This window comes from Notothenia coriiceps, unplaced genomic scaffold (assembly GCF_000735185.1).
Source record: "Notothenia coriiceps isolate Sejong01 unplaced genomic scaffold, NC01 NC01_scaffold00030214, whole genome shotgun sequence".
Taxonomy (NCBI): Eukaryota; Metazoa; Chordata; class Actinopteri; order Perciformes; family Nototheniidae; genus Notothenia; species Notothenia coriiceps.
Window position 1 is genome coordinate 220,668 of NW_011362915.1, and position 21,011 is coordinate 241,678.

General features: G+C 39.9%; 4 protein-coding genes across 8 annotated transcripts in view; 3 read left to right on the plus strand and 1 right to left on the minus strand.

Moving 5' to 3' along the window:
- tmem38a (transmembrane protein 38A) overlaps positions 1-3,213 on the minus strand; it is a 12,626-nt gene extending 9,413 nt beyond the window's left edge. Inside the window, exon 1 of the mRNA XM_010787263.1 lies at positions 2,680-3,213. Coding sequence (XP_010785565.1) covers positions 2,680-2,803 — 124 coding nt within the window. The 5' untranslated portion in view covers positions 2,804-3,213. The remainder of the gene's footprint in view (positions 1-2,679) is intronic.
- A 1,119-nt stretch (positions 3,214-4,332) lies between these two features.
- Positions 4,333-6,373, plus strand: smim7 (small integral membrane protein 7). The gene is made up of 5 exons (XM_010787244.1): positions 4,333-4,513; positions 4,714-4,755; positions 4,869-4,924; positions 5,005-5,095; positions 5,719-6,373. The coding sequence occupies exons 1-5, from the start codon at positions 4,488-4,490 to the stop codon at positions 5,732-5,734; spliced, it is 231 nt and encodes a 76-aa protein (XP_010785546.1). The 5' UTR covers positions 4,333-4,487; the 3' UTR covers positions 5,735-6,373.
- Positions 6,374-7,161: 788 nt separating this feature from the next.
- On the plus strand, positions 7,162-12,041 carry LOC104959367 (mediator of RNA polymerase II transcription subunit 26). 5 transcript variants are annotated; one of them, XM_010787246.1, is made up of 3 exons: positions 7,162-7,477; positions 8,958-9,035; positions 9,138-12,041. In XM_010787246.1, exons 1-3 carry the CDS (start codon positions 7,406-7,408, stop codon positions 10,692-10,694), a joined length of 1,707 nt encoding a protein of 568 aa, XP_010785548.1. In that variant the 5' UTR covers positions 7,162-7,405; the 3' UTR covers positions 10,695-12,041. The 5 variants fall into 5 exon arrangements, with proteins under 5 accessions (XP_010785548.1, XP_010785549.1, XP_010785547.1 ...); XM_010787247.1 differs by having other exon boundaries at positions 8,961-9,035; XM_010787245.1 differs by lacking the exon at positions 7,162-7,477 and adding an exon at positions 8,034-8,205 and having other exon boundaries at positions 8,961-9,035.
- A 749-nt stretch (positions 12,042-12,790) lies between these two features.
- The window catches only part of slc35e1 (solute carrier family 35 member E1), a 15,185-nt gene continuing 6,964 nt past the window's right edge, over positions 12,791-21,011 (plus strand). Inside the window, exons 1-2 of the mRNA XM_010787251.1 lie at positions 12,791-13,182; positions 15,407-15,477. Coding sequence (XP_010785553.1) covers positions 12,855-13,182; positions 15,407-15,477 — 399 coding nt within the window. The 5' untranslated portion in view covers positions 12,791-12,854. The remainder of the gene's footprint in view (positions 13,183-15,406; positions 15,478-21,011) is intronic.

The following is a 21,011-nucleotide window of genomic DNA, read 5'->3' on the forward strand; positions in this document are numbered from 1 at the left end:
CCCCCCCCCCATATTGACCCCCCCAACTCATTCATGTGCTCTCCTTCTTCTAACGTGTACTGTGAACTAGGACTCTACGCTCAACTACATGTAGGGAAGGGCGAACAGAAAAAGATCTGGCAAATGTTGGCACCAGGATGCATTTGACTGTAAAATGAGATGTGAAGTAAAGCCATGAAGTCATTTGTTAGCCACGTGTTACAGCTGCCCTGAGCTCTGATGGATGGATTTGAACTCTTAAACAGACACAAATGCTGATTATATCAATTAACTGTCTCAGAATGTTTGACCCTGCTTTTCATTTGCTACAAAAGATATCATATATTTTAACGATAAAGTAAGCCATTCTTCTTTACCTCTTCTATGAGAGATATGTGCTACAGAATCACATGTGCTTTTTGACACTATTAAACTTGAGGACAGTAATAACTTTATATATATGGCATGCACATAACTTTGTTTATGCACAACTGTTTGCATGTGTTCTTTCAAATAAGCAAATTACAGCAGTTGTGATTGTTAAAGATGACTCATCTCATCAAGCATTGCACTTTTAAAACACTGTTTGACTCATGAACAGTTTAAAAACAACAACAACAACAAATGTAGAACCAGAGTTATCATCCTTTTTACTCCATTCTTCTTCCATATAAAAACCTGGTGCCTACATTGACCGCTGCAATCGACTATTGTATGTTCATGTGTGTTATGCTTTTAGTGTTTAATGTAGCCTTGAGGGAATAGCTTTAGGGGGATAAGAGAGCCACAGAAGACTAATGAGATCACTTCTTTCCAACTTCAAACCAGAAGATTTCCTTTTTTTATTTCAAACGTTTCAAACGTTAAGTCTGAAGACTCAATCAATGCTGACTCAACAGACATCTCCAAACGAGATAAATGGAATAGTTCATTTCAAACATTTTATTCAATTTTTAATCTATTTATTTCACCCTTATAGTAACAAGCAACCCCAAAAGCAAATCAAAGATGAAGAGAAATTGAGAATAGGCTAGAACAGGGGTGTCAAACTCGTGGAGGGCCGGACTGGTTCAATGTTTATTGCAAAACTTATTGAAATGAACTTATTGCACATATTAAACCTGGAACTAACAAAGCTTAAATTATTGCCTATAAAAACAACATTAAATAATCAGTTGCATTCATTTCTTATGGCTCTATCTGCAGCTTTTCCGGAGTCATTTCTTATGATTACATTTTTCCACAGGCCAACACAGCTCAAAAAAACAATTTCCCTCAAAGAAAAAAACAAACATGCCCTGTTGTCGCAAGAAAAAAAGTGCAAAAGGAAACATCCATTGAAACTTAGTTTGCTGCTGTGATGCTAGTTCAAGCCAGATACTTGGCATCTCATCTTGGGTGCAAGTTCATCAATGATTGGGGTCAGGCTCTGAGCTGAGGAAATCCTCAGGATTGAGTGAAGGTGTGCGTGCAATATACCGGCAGGCCAGATCTAATAGTAATTAGAAATGTAATCCACCATGGGCCTGATTTGGCCCCCGGGCCTTGAGTTTGACACATGTGGGCTAGAACCATACTGTTTGAAGAAGAAAAAACAGATAGTATCCCATAACTTTCTCTAAAGAGCTCATATATAGATTATCTTCCCTGAAAGCAACTTGAGCAACATTTTTGAGGAAATTGTGTGCGATATTGTAATAATTTGGTTACAAAGCGCACATGAAATATGTTGTTCAAGATGTTTCTGGAAGATTTGATGGACATCTTGGTTCTGAGTTTGAGATGTATTTGGTGTTCCCACCTTCTTCACTGGAGGGTCAACTGAGACCAAATGAGCCGACAATGACTGAACTTTCATGCCACAGTGAACTTTTTCTTTATTGTGAGGTTAGTAATTTTAAAGCTATACAAACCTAAGGTCATGCTCGGCGGCTAGTTAAACAGCTTATTTCTTGTTTAACATTCACACCCAACTGCAGCCTAAAGGCGTACAGCAGAGGGGCTTCAGAGGCCCACTGACTCTGTCTATTTCAGGACCTTCTATTTATTGCCTAAGTCTTTGGTATGCAAAGGCATTTCTCTCAGGTTTCATGCTCTTCAGGCTCTGTTGCTCAAAGAAGCAATATCTTGGAAAATATCAGGCTTTACCCAAAGCAAATAGATTTAATCTACTCTGGTGATTTCCTCAGTAATAATGAGGTCATGCTGGTGCTGCAACAGACATATCCTCACACCGAGCAGGCTGAGCAGCAAGTGCTCCTGCTGGAGTTTATGTAACAGGTCATGCTTTATAAGGACTGGGTACTATAACAGATATAGGGAAGCAGAAAGTCCCTATAGGGATATTGCAGCAATGTATACACAGAAAATCAACTCAATATTACATCTACCATTAATGTCTCACACGAATATGACCGTTTAAAAAAAATCTTAGATACAAAAGGATAAAATATTGAATTATCATGTTATAAAATATGTTATTCTAAGTATATGTTTACTTTTTGGCTGGTTGTAAATAAATGAATGTTTATGTTCAGGTCTGGTGAGTGTGAAGTATGTTACATCTTTATAACCTACCAGTATATCAAGCAGAACAGATTATAGAAAATCCTTTTCATCAAATAAGCATCATAATCATCATAATCAAGTGAATAATCTGAAGGAGAAAAAAGCAAAGACAAAAGTGTAAAACACACTTACCTGGCTCATACTTGAGGTAGAGGATGGACACGATGTAATAAGCGACATCAAACACGGGAAACATTCCCATTTTTGAGAAAACTTGGGCAATATCGCCCAAATTGAGAGCTGCCAGGACCTCCATGTTGCTTCTATGGTATTCAGAGAGTGTCTGTGTGTTTGTTTTGTATTCCAACTGCGCAATCTGGTTCGTAAAGCCCCCCCAAAAAACCCGGTCCACTGACTCTCCACGAAGCCCCCCGGTCTCGACAGTGAAAGCCTGTGACACTCAAGCCCTGCTATTAATACCTTTCATCTGCACAGCCTCAGCAGCAGCAGCTTCACGCGCTCCGTGCCAGCTGCTCCGCTTTCTACACCACACAGGGCTGCTGGACATTGGCAAAACAAAGGGCTTCTCCTCGTGTGTGCATTGTCGATAGACAAACTCGTTATTTACCTGAGCTACAATCATAGACTGTATACAATACGCGATTTGAAGTGATTGTAGCCTGGAAACACAAAAGAGAATGAGACAAGTGTGCATGGTTTAACACGGACAATAAAGAGTCCCAAACCTCTTCATCCGGATCCTGCACGGAGGCTGCAGACTCACCACCGCCATGTGGCGATATCACCTGCTGTTTACATTCTCAGATGATGCAATCCTTTTTTTTAATTAAAGGCTAATTATGTATATACTATACCACACAAAAACAGCAGGGCAATGTTATGTATTTGATCTACATACATTTAATCAAACAATTTTCTATTTTTGCTCATTTTGGTTTTTAATCCTTGAGGAGAATAACAATGAAAGCAATGAGCTCTGCCACCACCAGAGGGTAGACATTACTCACAATTAAAAACCTAGTGGGTCTATCTTGGTCTATCTTCAAAATGTAAATGTAGTCAAGTTGACATTTATGGATAAACATTTATTTGTCCGTCTGAATTATTCCTCTCCTTTTACATTCCTTATTTGAATCACCAAAATCAAGATGCTTCTGTGATATTGCAAGACGAAATGCTAATTTAAATAATGCAAATTAACGAGGGATAGTGTCTGACTTTATTAAAAATATATTTTAATATTCTAATATCGCATGTAACATAATTTAGAATGAGCTTAATGAAGAAGAAAAAACAGCAACCCTCTGCAGTTCTGAACTTGCAGCTGTTATTGCGCTTCTTGTCTCAAGGTGGCGCACATGGATCAGATAGAATGTATTATGAAATGAAAATGGAGAATTTGTCCTAGTTTTAGCTTTGAAAGTTTCGGCAGGTTATCTCATTCACCCCGACCTGCCTCTAATCATACCCTTTAACACTAAATGCTAATATAATGGACTCTACATTTAACTATTCCATTGTCACAACGCACCCCCTTAGAAGGGTTAACCCGAATCTAAATAGTTCTTACCATAATGACGGTCTTAATGTTACAATGCCTTTTCCCCATTCTCTGAAAGAAATACTGGTTATCTCTTAATTATTGGCCTAAAATGAGTATGACTTAAATATAGTGTTTTATAAGTCCAATAATATTAACATCAAACTACGAACTATTTTGTAAGTTTTTGATTGACTAGACCCATTGCATATTAGCTTTAAATGAATTATTGGTAGGAATCCACACTTTTAAAAAACAAACATGAATTGTCCGAGATGAATCTGAAGACACAACCGTACTACTGCCTGGCAGGAACGACCTGTCAGTCTAGCATCAGGGCACAAAACACCACGACAGAATTCTGAAACGGCATTGGTCACATTCTTGGTTGCGTGGCGAACACGGAAGTAAGGCGTCTCTCTGATGTGATGTGAGCAAAATGATCGGGGATCTGTTGATATTCGGGTAATTTATTTGACACTCACATACAAGTACACAATTACATAATTGAAATGTTATTTGTGTGTGTTATCATGCACTGTATTGCTGGTAAGATGGCGATAGGCCAAGCTAAATAACAAGCTAGCTCCGTGCTAATGCCAGCTCAGCAGCTAACGTTAGCTGAACAGGTAAATAACAAACAGTTCTCTCTCCGTGTCCTCCAGGACCTTACTGGTCAATGCAGGAGCTGTGCTGAACTTCAAGCTGTGAGTATTAAAGTTACTGTCACACTTTGTACAACAGCTACAATGCTCGCATGTGAGGTTAAAAATAAATAGAACAATCAATCAGTTAAAGGTTGACTGTGGATGTTTTACAGCAAAAGAAAGGAGTCCCAACAAGGATTCGGAGATGAGTCCAGATCACCCACAACAGGTGTGTCATTTTTGTCTGTGTCAAAGAGTAAAATATGTATGTCACAGGTGAATGCAGTTCTCAAAGGATCTGTTTTTCAGGTGACAACATCAGAGACTTCCTGCTCAGCCTCCGGTACTTTCGTATCTTCATTGCTCTATGGAACATCTTCATGATGTTCTGCATGATTGTGTGAGTATTCCACCCTGAGTTGATGCTACTCATTTGCAAGTAGATGTGTAATGGTTGAACTTGTTGATTTCGACCAGGCTGCAATGTTTTAAGAGGCAGTCTCTCAACTAAAATATTACTTTAAAGGATAGTTCTTACTGTCAAAACATTACAAGATAATGTGTGTTCATCACATACATGCATATTGTCTGTGTAGGTAAACACTGATGTATCAGTGTAAGTTCTATATATATTCATTATAACAAGTGTCTAAATAAAAAAGGGACCTACGTCAAATACAACAAAGTCATTGTTTTGTGATGTTGTAAAAATGTTTTAATAGTTAAAATAATAATAACAATAACTGTTGAAATAATGTTTATTTTTAGAATAAAACAATGCTTTATTTCCAATAAGAATTATCTTTTGAATTCATTTTTTTCAAGTTAGTGTAGAAACATTTGTGTGATATCACTGGCATAGTTATTTAAAGTATTTATGCTTTCTTTTCCTCGTAAATCTGGTTTAACTGTGCTCCAATTTGTGATTTCCTACATGTGCCAGAATACCTTTTTTAACATTCCTTAAAATAGGCTCTGAAGTTGTTGCTCTTCTAACTGTCTGCATGTCTCTAATCCTCACAGATTGTTTGGGTCATGATCCAGCTTTGTGAACTGGACTTTCATCAGGATGCTGATTTTCTAGGGTGGATGCTATAAACTTCTTCTAAACTGGAGTTTACTGTTCTTTTGGCCCTTACAATTGTATTTATGGTTCATTTTTTATTAACAACCCAAAATCATAAATCTGCTTCCGGCTGTACTGGAATTTATGAATCACTGTATTTATTTTTGTCTTATAGAAGTTGTTACATTTGTACCCTTTTTGGTTGAACTGTATCTACGCCAGCACACGTGCCATTGCTGGACATGTATTGTCTTGTGCCCATGGGCTTCAATATTGAACAGGAGCATTTTTCTCCAGCATATCAGTTTTGAAACAGTAGAGATGAAAATTATAAACAGCCTTCACTTACAGGATTAAAAACTTGCTAAATAAGCTGAAAAAGCTGCAGGGAACTAGATTTAATGTGAGTCAAAATGATCTGTCACTTACAGAACCCTACATCCCCTCTGTACAAACATGTCCAAATGTACTCATCAGCTTGCCCCTTATTTCAATCTGGAAAAAATATCACTTTTTCCTTTATTCGGGGGCACCTGTGCTATGACTAAATGTTTAAGCCCTACAATGTAAATGTGTTCTTATTCCTAACAATAAAAATACACAGTTTTCTTATGCAATGTCTGTTTATTGACTTGAAAAAATGGTTTTGACTGTATTGGGACAAGGAACATACGATCTGACCTCATTAACTCAAATGGGCATTGGCCCTGACGTGACTATTAATGTCATTATGAGAACCCCTTATAATACTTAATACGGATAATAACTGTATATTCTATGTACTGTAAATGTATTACACTGTACAGTGCAGTTTATATACAATAGATTAACATACTTAGAATATGTGACTTTAAAATGCCACTGACAATGATGATTGTCTCTTCAGAGCGAAAAAGGTTGCAGATTTGAACCCACTGGCAGATGACATTTAATGTATGGATGGAAATAAACTGAATCGGGGTTTCTTTGTGTGGACTGAGAGCCACTGCTAAGGGTTAGGTGTGGAGAAGCAGGCAAATAAATGCAATAGACACAATACCTTTGTTGCCCTCTTTATTCAAACCCCAATTCAGAAAAAAACAAGGCAGCTTAAAGCGAGCATTAACATGCACATGTATTTCATTTTTTATTTAGCAGTGCCTGAGGAGTAGACGAAATATAATACATAAAATAAAGCAATGCAAATAAATGGAAGTGATTGAAATTGAAAGTCCATTTATTTGTATCTTACTCCTCTTTGAATTTATTTTTTAGATAATGTATTCCTATACCACGGAATTATAATATTGCTTTGTCTTTATATTATTTATTTATTTTATCTCTTGCGAATGTGAACAATTGGTTACGTAAAATTCTCCCATCATGCTCTGCGCGACCGCTTGACAAAAAGCCGGATGAGAAGGCAGAGGAGGAGGAGGCTACCAGCCGAGGGGGGTAGCCGATTCCTGGAGAGGATTTTCTGTTCTCGTCATATTAAAACGTAACGGCGGCGAATGAAAACAACAATAAAAGCATCATAAAACATGGTGCTTACTCCCAGAGAAGCTCTGTCGTCGGGCCTGTGAGGGTCGGCAGGTTTCGCACCGCCGCCTCTTCGGGGGATTCTGCTGTCTGGGTCCGACCTGACCCTCTCACCGCCGGGCGATGACAGCAACTCCAGCCACTCCGCAGCTGATGAGAGACCGGCTGCTGCTGGCCATCGACGGCCAGAGCAATGTGAGTATAACCGGTACTTTCCAAAGGACGAACTGGGTGCGTAGAGGCAGATAACAAGGCCAAGCTGACTTGACAAAGTGGGGGCTTTCACTTATAATGTTCTTGCTAATTAGCTTGCTAACATCACAGGTTAGCTCAAGTAACTAACAGGCATTCCAATGGCTTGCTAGCTGGCTAATGTTGATGTAGCCAAGTTTTTTTTTTTGTGTTCACTTAAAACGCTTCAAGACTAAAGACGTGAGGGAGAAAGTGGTAACAGAGACCTTTTGGTTCTAGAGACACTGATTAATTAGGGTTTCAGTGAGATCAAGGCAATAGATTACATTATAATCTCCTCTGTCACTATAATGCAGTTGATGAGATTGTCATGTTTTCTAGCAAGATCCATGGTACAACATACTGTTAAAGTCAAACAATATAATAATATTAAACTAATTGTTTTGCATTATGCTGTCCTATTGTTCTATACCACTGGTATTACCACCTTGAAAACTACTGTAAAATACTATTGTGAAACACTTAACTCAAAAGTTGTTTTCACTGCTAACCAGAACAAAGGAAAGCATGACCATTTTTAGTATAATGCTTACGGCAATGTTGGGTTTACAAGTTAAAGCAGTTCACTTAATGAGATGATGTGTTTGATTAATATCTTCTATATTATTTTAGATCACACATACGTGGAAATGGTGTCTTTCAACACTTGCAACAAGAGTGTGCCAGCTGAGGTCATTATCAATGGTGACTCTTACATATGTGTAAGAGGTATAAGAAGTGACCTCTGGGATGTCCTGGCTGTGAATGACACTACACATTCTTTGTGTTGTAGCTGACAGTCATTCATATCCAGTATAAACAGGAATGGTGATTGGAAATCCTCAATTATAATGTTTTTAACCAACACACAAGATTGTATTTTTTGAGCAAATAAATAACAAATAAATATAGTTAGTTTATTACATTCATGCAGAAATCTGTATCAATCCATTATTGGATTTAGCAGTCCTCATTGATATTTACACTGATTATTACTATAAGCTTATTAACACAATCTAGTGGACACATTTATATAACTTCATGGTAAATATGATAAAATCGCTCAACTTTAGTTGGCGCAAAGCAGGCTCAGATTAAAGTAAACAGGACACTATTACAGCACTTTCTTCTTTCTTACTTGCATATCTTGTATTCTCCTGGGGGGGGGGTGGACACATTTGCATGCAATCTCAGTTTGTCATAGTGAGCCTGAAACCAGTATGCATGGACTCTTTACAAACAGGTGCACATTTGAAAGACTATTCAAATGATGCCTTGACCTTTTTAACAGCCTTTCTTTCTCTCTCTGGAGAATTGATGTATGGTTGGGCTGTAAGGTTCTGAATCACTGCATAACAACAACTGTACGTGGACACTGTGATGGTGATGCTTAAGACAATAATGATGAAAGAGGATTGTAATATATAGCTATGTGTCTTTTCAGCAGATATGCAACATGGTGGTAGTCATGGAGGTGATCTCCTATTTGGAGAAATATCCTATCACCAAAGAGGCACTGGAGGTGGGTTACATTCAGTCCTACAGTATGTCCTTTCCAAATATATGGCAGCTGAATCCGTTCATAATATAATTGCTGTTAACCACTAATCTTATCTCCTTAAAGGAAACCCGCCTTGGAAAGCTCATCAACGATGTCCGAAAGAAAACTAAGAACGAGGACCTTGCAAGAAGGGCCAAGAAGCTGCTGCGGACTTGGCAGAAGTTAATTGAGCCAGGAAAGGTAGAGATGTTGTCCAAAGGACACACTGGTGCATCATGGTCTTCCAATGGTGGGGCTCATTCCTGCATCTCCACTCCAGCTGCCACCACACCATCAGCTAAAACGGGTTCAGAGTTGAAGAACAGAAATGACTTCAACAACTGCTACTCCCCGAAGGTTGAGAAAACAAGCACCAGGAAAGGTAAGGGTGACCACAAAGAAGAACTGCTCTTACCAGCAAAGAGATCCAAAATGACTCTAAATGATCAAATGCAAACCTCCAAACAGCTGCCAACCAATGGAATTGGTGGTAGCGCTGACATTTTTAAAGATACTCGTACACATCAGCCTTTAGACAAGGAGATTTCAGAGCCTTTGGACAATGACAGACTAATTAAAATCCCAGTCAATGCTGTCAAACCTCATCCAAGTGCCCTGGGATACAGCAAGCCTCCTAGCACTTCTTCTTTGCTAAAAGCATCAGTTCTGCAGCAGCAGGCCAGACGGGAGCAAGCTGTCTCTGGAGGGCAGCATCGACCCAGAAGCCCAGGCTGTTCCTTGCACACTCCTCAAACTCCAAATCAGGAAACTGGTGTAAACCAAACTGCATCACAAGCACAAGGTCTTCCAACCCCCACTGTGAGGCCCGGGCCTGGGGACACGTCTGGGCTGGGGCCATCCTCTCAGCCTTCCACTGGTTGTGTTCAGGGTTTGCAAACAGATGGTTCAGAATTGCATTCTCAGCGCAGGCCTCCCAGTACGTCTCTTCTCAAGTCCTATGACTCCTCCTGTGGGGATGTGGTCAGTTTGGAAGCTTATGGTGCTGTTAGCAATACAGAGAAAAGGAAAAAACAGAAAAACAGGCCTAAAGACCATGTGATACATTCAGAGGGACAGACTGTAGAAGACAGCACTAAACCAGTCAGGTTAAAAGACAGGAGACTAACATTTGACGCTGTCACAGGACAGATAAAATCCTCCTTCCAGAAGGAGATTTGCCAGGAGGGGGACGTCAGATTGGAACCTCAGTGTTCAGAGCAGCCGAAGCTGAATCCCCCAGTTCCTCCCAGTCCCTTCCAGCAGACAGACTGGAAAGCGCTGTCACGGAGCGAAATCATCCAGTCGTACCTTAGCCAGCAAAGCAACGTGCTGGCGTCGTCAGGCACCAACACCCCTGGTGCACACTTTTTGAAAGAGTTTGTGAAAAAAGAGGAACCCCGCACTACAGATGTGAAGAAAACACACGTGCTGGCCCCAGAACTCCCAGTCAGGGATTTACCTGGGGTTAGCAGAGAGGTCATCAACGAAGACCTGAACAAATTACACAAGCAACACTGGTCCGGGGTTAACGGTTGCTATGACACAAAGGGTACTTGGTATGACTGGACGGAGTGCATCTCTTTAGACCCGCATGGAGATGAGAGCAGGTTGAACATACTGCCATACGTCTGTCTGGATTAAATCTGAGCTTGGGTTTGGAAGTTGTAAGCTGCCTTCATGGTTGAGCAGAGCAGCTCTGCGTTGGTCAAGGCTCTTTTATTTAAGTGTAAGCTGCAGTTTTGCATTGCGGCTGAAAGTGGAGTCTATGTGCTGCCTACGTGGGTGTGTGTGGAGCACAGGAGGTAATCAGTGTTTTTATGAGTTCATAAACATTGTGTGAGGACGGCACAAAGGAAAGAGGCTATGCATTACCTTACTATTAAGTAACTGTACACATTGAGCTCCCCATACCTGCCATTCTTTGTATGGGAGAGGACATCACATTAAACTGCACAGCTGCATTTGGTCTGTCTTAGGAAATCCACACCACCTGTGGAATGTGACTTTACTGAATTCTCTGTGTCATTTTACATTTATTTCACAGTGCAGTATTTTTCAATTTAAAGTTTTGTTTGTCTTATCTGTGTTAAAAATGTTTCACCTTTCAATTGAGACTGGTAAGCTACATAATTGGTACTAATGAGGGTTTTGTTTGCATTTACTAATGCATCTTGAAAAGTGCTGTTTAGCTTGAAAAGCTGAATTGAATGCCATCTTTAAGTATGTCATTCTCATTGGTGTTAGAAAATCTATAAAATCCTGTGCAAAACACTCGTCATTGCACCTCTTTAGAACTGCTGTTTCCCCATTGCACAACTGTCTCCTGCAGTGGCTTTTAGCATGAAGAAAAACAATCTTAAAACATTTAAATATTTTTCTTGTGTTGTTTGGTTTGAATGCTGTTAAATAACGTGTCATCACTTCCAGATATGAGTGTGCAGTTTGGGCTGAAAGAAAGGCCTGTATGAGGGTTGAACAATGCACTCTGATAAAGAAGTCAAAGGCTGTCAAGTATAATATTTATTTACATTTATATATTAATTTTGTGGTTTATATACATGTTCAGACTTCTTTCATTTTCATTGTTATATTTCTTTGTTCAGCATTTACTGCTTAAAAACCAACTTACTTCACACAGGAAAACTGCAAAATGACACATTCTGATAATGTGAAAACAAGTTATTTAATACTTGCCTTTTCCCTTTACTGTGTATTAAGGCTGTGAAATATGTATTGAAATGGCAGAGCAGAATATTCTCCTAGTTTTGCATCTTTGTCTTCTGTCAGGACAACTACATTGAAATGCTGGATAAAGTACTTCATATCATTCCTGTGACTGTTTGCCTTATGGAAACCTGTGTTTTCCCTAAAGACGGAGCCTTAGTGAATGTACAGAAATTAGCCTTTTGTGTTCGGTAAACATGCGAGAACATATTTGCTACTTTGTCCTTTAAGCGGACATGTTGATATGTGTTAATAAAAAAACTGAATTAATTGTGAGTGTCTTCTTTTCAGGAATTAAAAAGTAGCCCTTTGAAATTACCTCCTGTAATCTAACTGAAAAATAGTTTCCACAGTGCAGAATCTCTGCATGCTAACTATATTTTTGATTGATTCTTAGGATACTCCTATACATAACTATGCTTATGAGCAATTGTAACAAATACAAACACAGTCATTGATGCAATTACACCTCTATAGACGAATTTGAAGCTGATTCCAACAGAAAATGATTAGCAACTATTTTTTATTAATTATACTTTCAATTATATATTTTATCCCAAAATACCAAACATTCCCCTGTCTGTTTGAGCGTTTAATGTGTTTTGTTTATAATATAATAAACGGTCTCTTATTTATTTTTTCAGATACTGAGAGAATACATTGGAAATTGAAAGAGAAATGTATTAAACCTGCAGATTCACAATTGAGTCCAATTCAATGACCCTTTGTTAATTAATAAAAGCAATTAGATGTTGTGCATATGTGTAAAACAACAAGAATAATAGAAATGCACAGACAGTCACAAGCAAAGTTGATTAGAACCTGTTTTACCTGTTTACCAGGAAAATACCTACATGGCAATTTTTACAATATTTATTACAAGTTAGTTAATTTTCCCAAATCTACAATTTTAATGCGGCTCAGAAGGATCCATCATTAAACGCATGTCTGCAGATGACTTATTTTGAAACGCGCGGCCGGAAGTGCAGCCTGGGCTCCATTGTTGTCAGGGTGACGCGGAGCAGCTCCCGGTGCAGGCGGACTCTCCGCCGGTGACTCGTCACTCCGCGCTGGAAGATGGCTGCGGCGGACCGGCCCCCTGTTAGGGAAGGGATCCGGATATTTTTTCTGTGTGTGTGTTGGTACACGGTCAGCTCAGGGGGCAACATCGTCAACAAAATCATCCTGAATGATTTCCCGTACCCCGTCACAGTTTCTCTGTTCCACATCATCTCTATCGTCGTGTTCCTCCCGCCGCTGCTGCGGGCATGGGGAGTCCCCACAACAGAACTGCCGAGCAGTTACTACCGGTGGACCATCCTGCCTCTAGCTTTCGGAAAATACTTTGCATCTGTGTCTGCCCACTTCAGCATATGGAAAGTACCCGTTTCATATGCGCACACCGGTGAGTACAGCCTGTTTGCATGAATGTGTGAGATAATGTAAGGCCACCTGGTAACTTGATGATGTGTCCGCACCGTCAGCTGTTGTTAGCTACGTGGCTAACGCAGGGCAACTCGGCGTAACCGACATAAAGCAGCCTGTGGGCCCGGGTCAGCGTGGCGTCCGTGAACAGACATGCTTTTGTAGGATTTATTAACTTACCATCGACCCGCTAACTTAAAATTGGTCCGCTTGAGGCTCCATTTAAGAGTAACTAACAAGCTACTGTTAGCTAGCTCCCCAACTTAATTAAAGCTAATACGTCAGGGGGGAGGGTCCATGACTGAACCTGTTCCGTGTTGCGCTTCTCTAACTTTGATCGCTTTCTGATTTTATGTCATCCTCATATAATTGAGTTTTCCCCTAAGCAGTCATAGAAGAAGTATTAAGATCCTAAAGGGGAGAAAAGTTCAAATACGACGTTGTGAAAGTTGTCCTCTACAAGTAAAATACATGCATTCAAAACCTTTAAGTAGTATGAGGGAAATGTAAATCCAAAACAAACTTTTATAGAAACAATATGGATATAGTTTCAATTGTTATTGTCCAGTTGTTCCCTTTGAGTGTTTGACTGTGATTCACATGTTGCATTTGACTGCTGCATGGGTGAGATAATTATAACTCCTTCATTTACTGTTGGGTAGTTGAGTCTACAGCATTGCATCTCTACTACATCTTCATTTTTCAAGCGTTATGGTCCATAAGACACCTCTAAAGAAGTATTTGTTTTTAGAACAAGTACCCTATCTTCAGCTTTTTGATGATGCATTTTCAGCTGACGGTTGTTAGGCAATGTATGATTTAAAAAGTTGGACATTTTGTCAACACTTAAATTAGTGTAGTTTATCAGAAAAAATCCTCATATTTGAAGATGCATTGTTTTCGCTGGGCAGGAAGAGGAGGAAATACTGTTCTCTGAAACGGAACCAAAACTGACAAATCAAAGTCATTTCACAGTCCAAAGTTATCCTTTTTCCCACAGGCTAAGTGAATATTGATGGTTCAAATGTTATCAGCCACTCAATAAATTACCATTATTTGAAACTGTTTACAGAGGTTTTTTTTGGAGGCTGTCTATTATACTGATACGTTTGTACAACTATGTTCCACCCATTTCTATATCAATACGTGTGGACTTAATAAAGAAATACCGTTCATTATAATGCAATACAGTTTTAGAGCACCACAATTTGCAGTCTAAAGTATTACCACAATGTTTTTAAAATATTTCAAAATCAGAGTCTGTCATGACTGATGACAGCTCCCATTGACACTCAACTGGTTTAACCTGCTTTAAATAACCGTGTAGCTTCATTCCATTAGTTCCCATCAGTAATTGACAGTTGAAATACAATTCAGTTGTCAGTCTTATACAACAACAGTTTGAAGGTTATACGTCATGATTTGTATGACAGTTTGATTGTTCAGTTTTCTCTTTTATCTATTTTAAGAGAGGTGTCAATTCTACTTGGACTACATTGAAGCTAATAAAACACTTCTCCTTATGAGTTCAAATTTCAACAGCACCTGTCAAATCAACTTTAACTGTGCTTATTTACAGTTCTTTCTCTCTTTTTAAAATTACATTGGAAATGCAAGTGTGAGGAGGGAAAGACGAGGTCTCTCACCATCACTTTATCGTTATGACCTCCTGTGTTATTTAACCAATATCATCATATTTTAATTGTTACCTGAAATTCATTTTCTAAATACCACATTAAACATAGTCATATCTTCTAATAGTTTGTCCTAAATACACTTAAAATCAAACTAGTCTTGGCTGTTTTTATCACCTCTACACACTAACTAAACGAACCTTGTTGGTCCTTGGAAACAACTTTAGAGGCACAGCTGCCATGTCAATAAATCTCTCTCTCTCTAAAGTTTCAAAGTCACTTTGTCCATGTGGATAAAAGTTGTTTTTACTGAGCTGAATCTAGTTTTCATGGCTTTTAAGTCTCATTGTTGGTAACACACACCATCAGGATAAACCTATGCCAGTAAGTGACGCATTACAATGAAGGTGTGTTGTGTTTGGCTTGGCTTTGACCCAGTAGCTTTTCAAATGTAATCAGTCTTGTACTCTCAACCATTTAAAGGGCAATATGTTTGATATGGAGACACACAGTTTGTTGTAATTTCTCGGCTGAAATTGTGCCTTTTTCTATTCTTGCTTTCTTTCACAGTGAAAGCTACAATGCCAATATGGGTTGTGCTGCTATCAAGAATCATCATGAAGGAGAAGCAAAGCACAAAGGTGAGTAGGTCCGACTCTGCAAACAGGACACAAGGCCTGCTCTGTTTCTCAGTGTTTGACACCGAGCAGTGGTGATGTGGCACAGTACTGCTGCGCCTATACTGCCGTATCACGGATATCTGCAGGGGCTTTTGTCCCTGATCAGGCGCCGTATTCACAAAGCATTTTATCTTACCGCTAGGAGTGTTCCTAACTCGCGCTAAAACATTTTACGTAGGAGTTTTTCTTAAAAGTTATTCACAAAGCCGCTGAGACCTACTCATACTAAGGATAATGCTATGGATTACGTCGATTCTCGTGCATGAGTTTAGAAGCGGTCAGTACGGTGATTGGTTGTTCAGAGCAGGCGGTCTCGGTGAAACTCATCCGCAACATCCCACAAACGAGCCCACTAAATCACCGAAAAACAAGGAAATAGCCTAGGCTAGAAATGTATTCCTATCAAATAGTTATGGACAGTGCAGTTAGCAGAATACACGCATGATGACAAGTTTGTGCAGACCACGATAATGACGTTGTATATGCACGTTAAAGAGAGAGAGCAAACAATAAAAATACGTAAATTGCATTAAATCAAGGGGGCAATTAAAAGCACCCTGCAAACTATTATCCAATGAGCATATTTCCAGCACTTAAACACTTTCAATAACAGCCCATACCGCCGTTCAAGTCCCCCTATCATGATGAATGAAAACAATCTGCGTGTTGATGGAATGTACTTTCTTTCTATTGACGAACACGTCCATAAAAATAATTGCGCCATCAAAAGATGAGGACGTGTTCGTCAATAGAAAGAAAGTACATTCCATCAACACGCAGATTGTTTTCATTCATCATGATAGGGGGACTTGAACGGCGGTATGGGCTGTTATTGNCACGCGGTTTGATTGGCTAGCAGTTGTACTGGCAGATTTTCATAAACGGGATTTGATTGGCTGACGCTTCCGTCAAAGTTTTGACGCGAGCAACGCGTAGCTACGCTCCCCACAATGCAGTTCGGCGAAGCGTGACGTCACCCCATTCAAAGTGAATGGGCAGAAGCGTTGAAGCTTCAACGCACGCCGCTGTGTGGACAAGCCGTAAATGAACCCAGGTGGTTTGCTAAATTAGAGGCGATGTTATCAGCCGCTGAGATCAAGACTTCCGTTTTTGATGCATTGAGCTGTAGGATGTTGCTTGACATCCACTCCTCAATTGCAGACGGACATGTAATCAGGGTTTTGACGGGTTTGAAAGAGAAATATATCCAGCTATCATCTGCTTAACAGTGATACGAGACAGTCTTGAATTGTTAACTAAGGGGCCTAATGGGATGTAAAGGGCCAAAAGAAGGGGGGCTAAAACAGAACCCTGGGGCAAGCCGCAGGATAGCGGACTCCTGTGTGATGAGAACAGAGGTACGAGGCAAACCACTGGAGGGCAGACCCTGAGATGCCTACCCACTCCCTGAGTCTATCTAGCATGATGGCGTGGTCCACTGTGTCAAACGCTGCACTCAGGTCCAACAACACCAGAACCACGCAAACACCTGCATCCGATGCCATCATAATGTCATTGAAAACCCTGAGTGATACAAATAAGAATGAAATGCATTATTGTTTTCAAACATTTTTACATAAACTTGAAAACAATATTTGTAAGGGAATAATTCTCCTGGACTCCTAGATATCGAACCTTTTTGCCCTTTGACGTTTATGACCAACCCTGACGTCTGTTATCTCCCTTAAGGAATGGGGCTGCTTCAGCCATATGTTGTTCCTAGTTTCTGACCGGGCAACTCTCGGTCACAAATGGTTTATTGTTGTGAGAACGCTGGAACACTTCCTTCTCGGTGTTTGTGGACTCCAAGGTGTGTAATCTTCGAGGCCATAAGTGTCAGACGCAAGTAATTCAGTGTTCCCAGCTGTTTAGGCTATCTCCTCAAATATGTTGATTACTCTCTGTGAAACAATTAAAAAGGTCTAGCAAGAGAGAGGCGCTTCAGAATTGACGTGGCAACTCTCCCGTGAAGTCTGAACCTCTGACTCTGTGACTTGTTTTGTGAATCCTCCGGCCGAAGCTCCTAAATAAACCATCAGTGTTTGACATCTAAGCTCCAGCTCTCCCCGTGTCTCCTTCCTGAGTCGGTGACTCCCACTGCATTGCTACACAGAAGTTTCTCCCACAATTAGTAGTATTGTTGATGTACTGCATAAAGCTAGTGTTAGGAAGTCAGAACAGGTCATAACCATTTTTAATAATCGAGTTAGGTAAAGAATGGTTTCAGCCCTAGAATAGATTTCTGAGAGAATAATTGGCAGATTATTAGCTGATGAAAATAAACTTAAGCTGCTGCCCAACGTGAATCATTAAAAAAAAAGCATAAATTCCAAAGCACAAACACAACTTGTGTCCCAGAAGAAACTCTCTCAAACTTATTTACTAAACTTTGTAAAATGCACAAAGTGCTGCAGGAACGTTATTAATCTATCCTACCTCATGTTAAGATGGTGAGACAAAACGTTCACACGTCGAGGGAGGCTGCAGCTGGAGGTGCTACTGCTAACCCCTCTTTCTGAAACTTGAGGAAAACACCTTAAAGGCTGAAACCATCAGAAACATCTAAAGCCAGCTTTATTTGCATTTAGAAAATGTTAGATTGTGATGACAGAGACATGCAGTTGTTATGAAACCCTCTTGTGCGGCCACTCAGTCGCCCACTCTCCTCAAACCAGCCACAGAGGGAAACTGAGAAAAACACTAATTGGATGTTCAGTCCATTTACCGCCTTTAAAAGAACGACTGCCCATAGTTATACTGTTCAAGTAACTGGCAAACACGAATAAGGAACTTGGTGGTGTGAGAACAGACTGTTCCTTAAAGCCCTCTTAATTTGTTGGTTGATGATTAGACCATTTCAACAGGATGCAGAACAAAGAAGCAGAGCAGCTCTTGGCAACGACTTTATAAAATGATCTTCTGCCAACAAGGGACATGCGGGTATATCCGATATGTACTTTAAGACAATGACACTATTGTAACGGGAGTGGTGCTCTTTTTTTAGAAACCCTGAAATATAAGATGGGCTTCGTCTGGTTCAGCTGAGGCCTAGAATTCTCTCCCATTTTACAACTCATTGTGGAATTTCATCCAGGAGGCTTTCCCAGCTTAAAGGGAAGACCGTACCAATGCTTTCAAAGAAGGTACTGTTTAGTCACAAGTACTCTGTACTCATAAGCTCCACACCGTCCACTTTATTAGATACACTTTCAATGCAATCCAATACAACCGTTCTACAATACGGTTTGCTTTTGAAGACTGTTGTAAGTCACTGAGTATGTATCGTACAGTCTATGATATTTATATTTTAACAAAACTGAGTCATGTCTAAACTAAGTATTTATTCAGCGTGAGGCCTACTGCTCCTCAAACATGATCTACACACACACGTGATGAGCGTCATGCTCCGTGTGTGTGGAGCAGTCTGTCTGAATGCTGAACTGTCCACTGTAAGGTTAACCTGACAGGCTGATGCTAGACTCAGAGGTCTCCTTATTCACATTTAAGAGAACTTGAGTGTAACATGTTTAACCGTCAGGATGGAAAATGAGGTTGTATATCAGACGATAAACGTTTTCGCCTCCATCATTGTTTATTTAACACCGAGTGGTAGAGGCAGATATTGAGCTTCTTTTATTGACATCTACTTTGTCTACTCTACATTATACAGCTGCAGAGCTAACTTCGAAAAAAGGTAAAACTACACTATAGCAACGGGGGGGAAAAGCACCGTAACAATTTGACAACACAGTTGCTGTGCATGACGAAAAATACAGTCTAGATCCTAACTCCTGTTAATGGGTTTGTACAGTAGAGCGCTCAAAGTTGTCAACTATTATCCTATTTCCTTTTCCTATCCTTATTTATCCTAGCTTTTTTCTGACTCTAGCTTCTTAACTGGGATTATGTTCTGGTTCCTTTACTCCCGTAGTACATTGAATATCTTTAAGTTGTGGAAAACATTTGAAAATGTCATTCTCTTGTGAAATGCTGATTGATATTTTTGACCAAACAGCCTATCAATTAATCGAGAGAATAACCGACAATGAACGTGTTATTAGTTGCAGCCATTTCATTCAGTATCTATTACAGTGATGGGAGTCATTGGGTTTTTGTGCAATATCTATGTGGTAGAAGTGTCAAAGCTTATCGAGACACATGTGAAGCTAACAAGATGACTTGTTGAAGGTTTTATTTAGTGTGTGAAGAACCTCTGTTTAATTTGATGCTGACATAAAACTTTAAGTTTGATACTCTCCATCCACTCGAGTTGATCCTCCACGGTAAATCTCTCCCATCACTTTGCTCGTGGATTAATACCAAACAAAGAGTGTGTGCATAGCAGCTGATTTGTCCTAAAAAATCATGACACCGCTAAGCCAGACAATCAATCTCTCATATCACTCCGTGCGCGGCTTTAAAGATGCCTTTCACCTGCTGCACACGGCACACCAACATACAGCATGGGGCGACTGTGTCTGCGAGGGAGTGCGGTCGTCTTTCAACCAGAAGGTTGTGGGTTCGATCCCAGCCCATGCAGTCAACATGTCGATGTTTCCTTGGGCAAGATACTTAATTCTGAGTTGCTCCCGATGGCATGGCCAACGGTGTGTGAATGTGTATGCATGTTAGTTCCTAGAGTAACATACACTGCTCTGTATGAATGGGTGAACGACATGTAGTATGTGTGGGGGAAACTTCTGTGTAGCAATCAGAGTTCCCGTTAGAATATCTTTTCGCCGGTTAACATGTCCGTTAAAGTTTAAATCTTCCGGACACAATTTGAAAAGTGCCGGTCAAAGGTCTTCTTTGTTATTTATTGAGCTTTAAAACAAATTGATATGATTCGATATTAAACAAACTAATAATAGTAGATTAACTACATCATTCAAATGTGTACAGTAACTTACAATAACACAGGAATAATAAACGGAGCGCTCTCTCCCTCTCCTGACAGCCCGTCAGTATCATGCAGCTCGCGGATCAGTAATGAGTGACCCGACAGTAAAACTAAACATATCTATAACTAGATTAGGAAGTTTGAGAGGTAATTAAAATAGCTACGTGTGATATTCTAACCTGAAGTGTGTGTTTTGTTCCGCTCACCACTGCATGTTATCAGGCAGAGCTGCATGTCGACTCGTCAGCAGCAGCTGATCTCTCTCTCCCGTCAGATTAGACTTTACTCGCGTTTATGTCCATATCGATCAGATCGATCAGATCTAGCTAATGATAGGACTGCCTGCTTATTAAAAAGACACCTAAACAATAAGCGTCGCTATGCAACCGGGTGAGGCCGCAAAGTATAGCGCAGCATTATGCATTTGTTTACATGCCGACCGGAACCCAGAGGCATTACCAACAGATCAACGCACAATCAACCCATACAGGACATCTCTTTCTCCACATTAAGTGTTAGACATTAGAATTGACTATTCTTGTCTGTCACATACTCTTTTGTCTGTCACATAAGTGGCGCAAGTTGCGCAACTGAT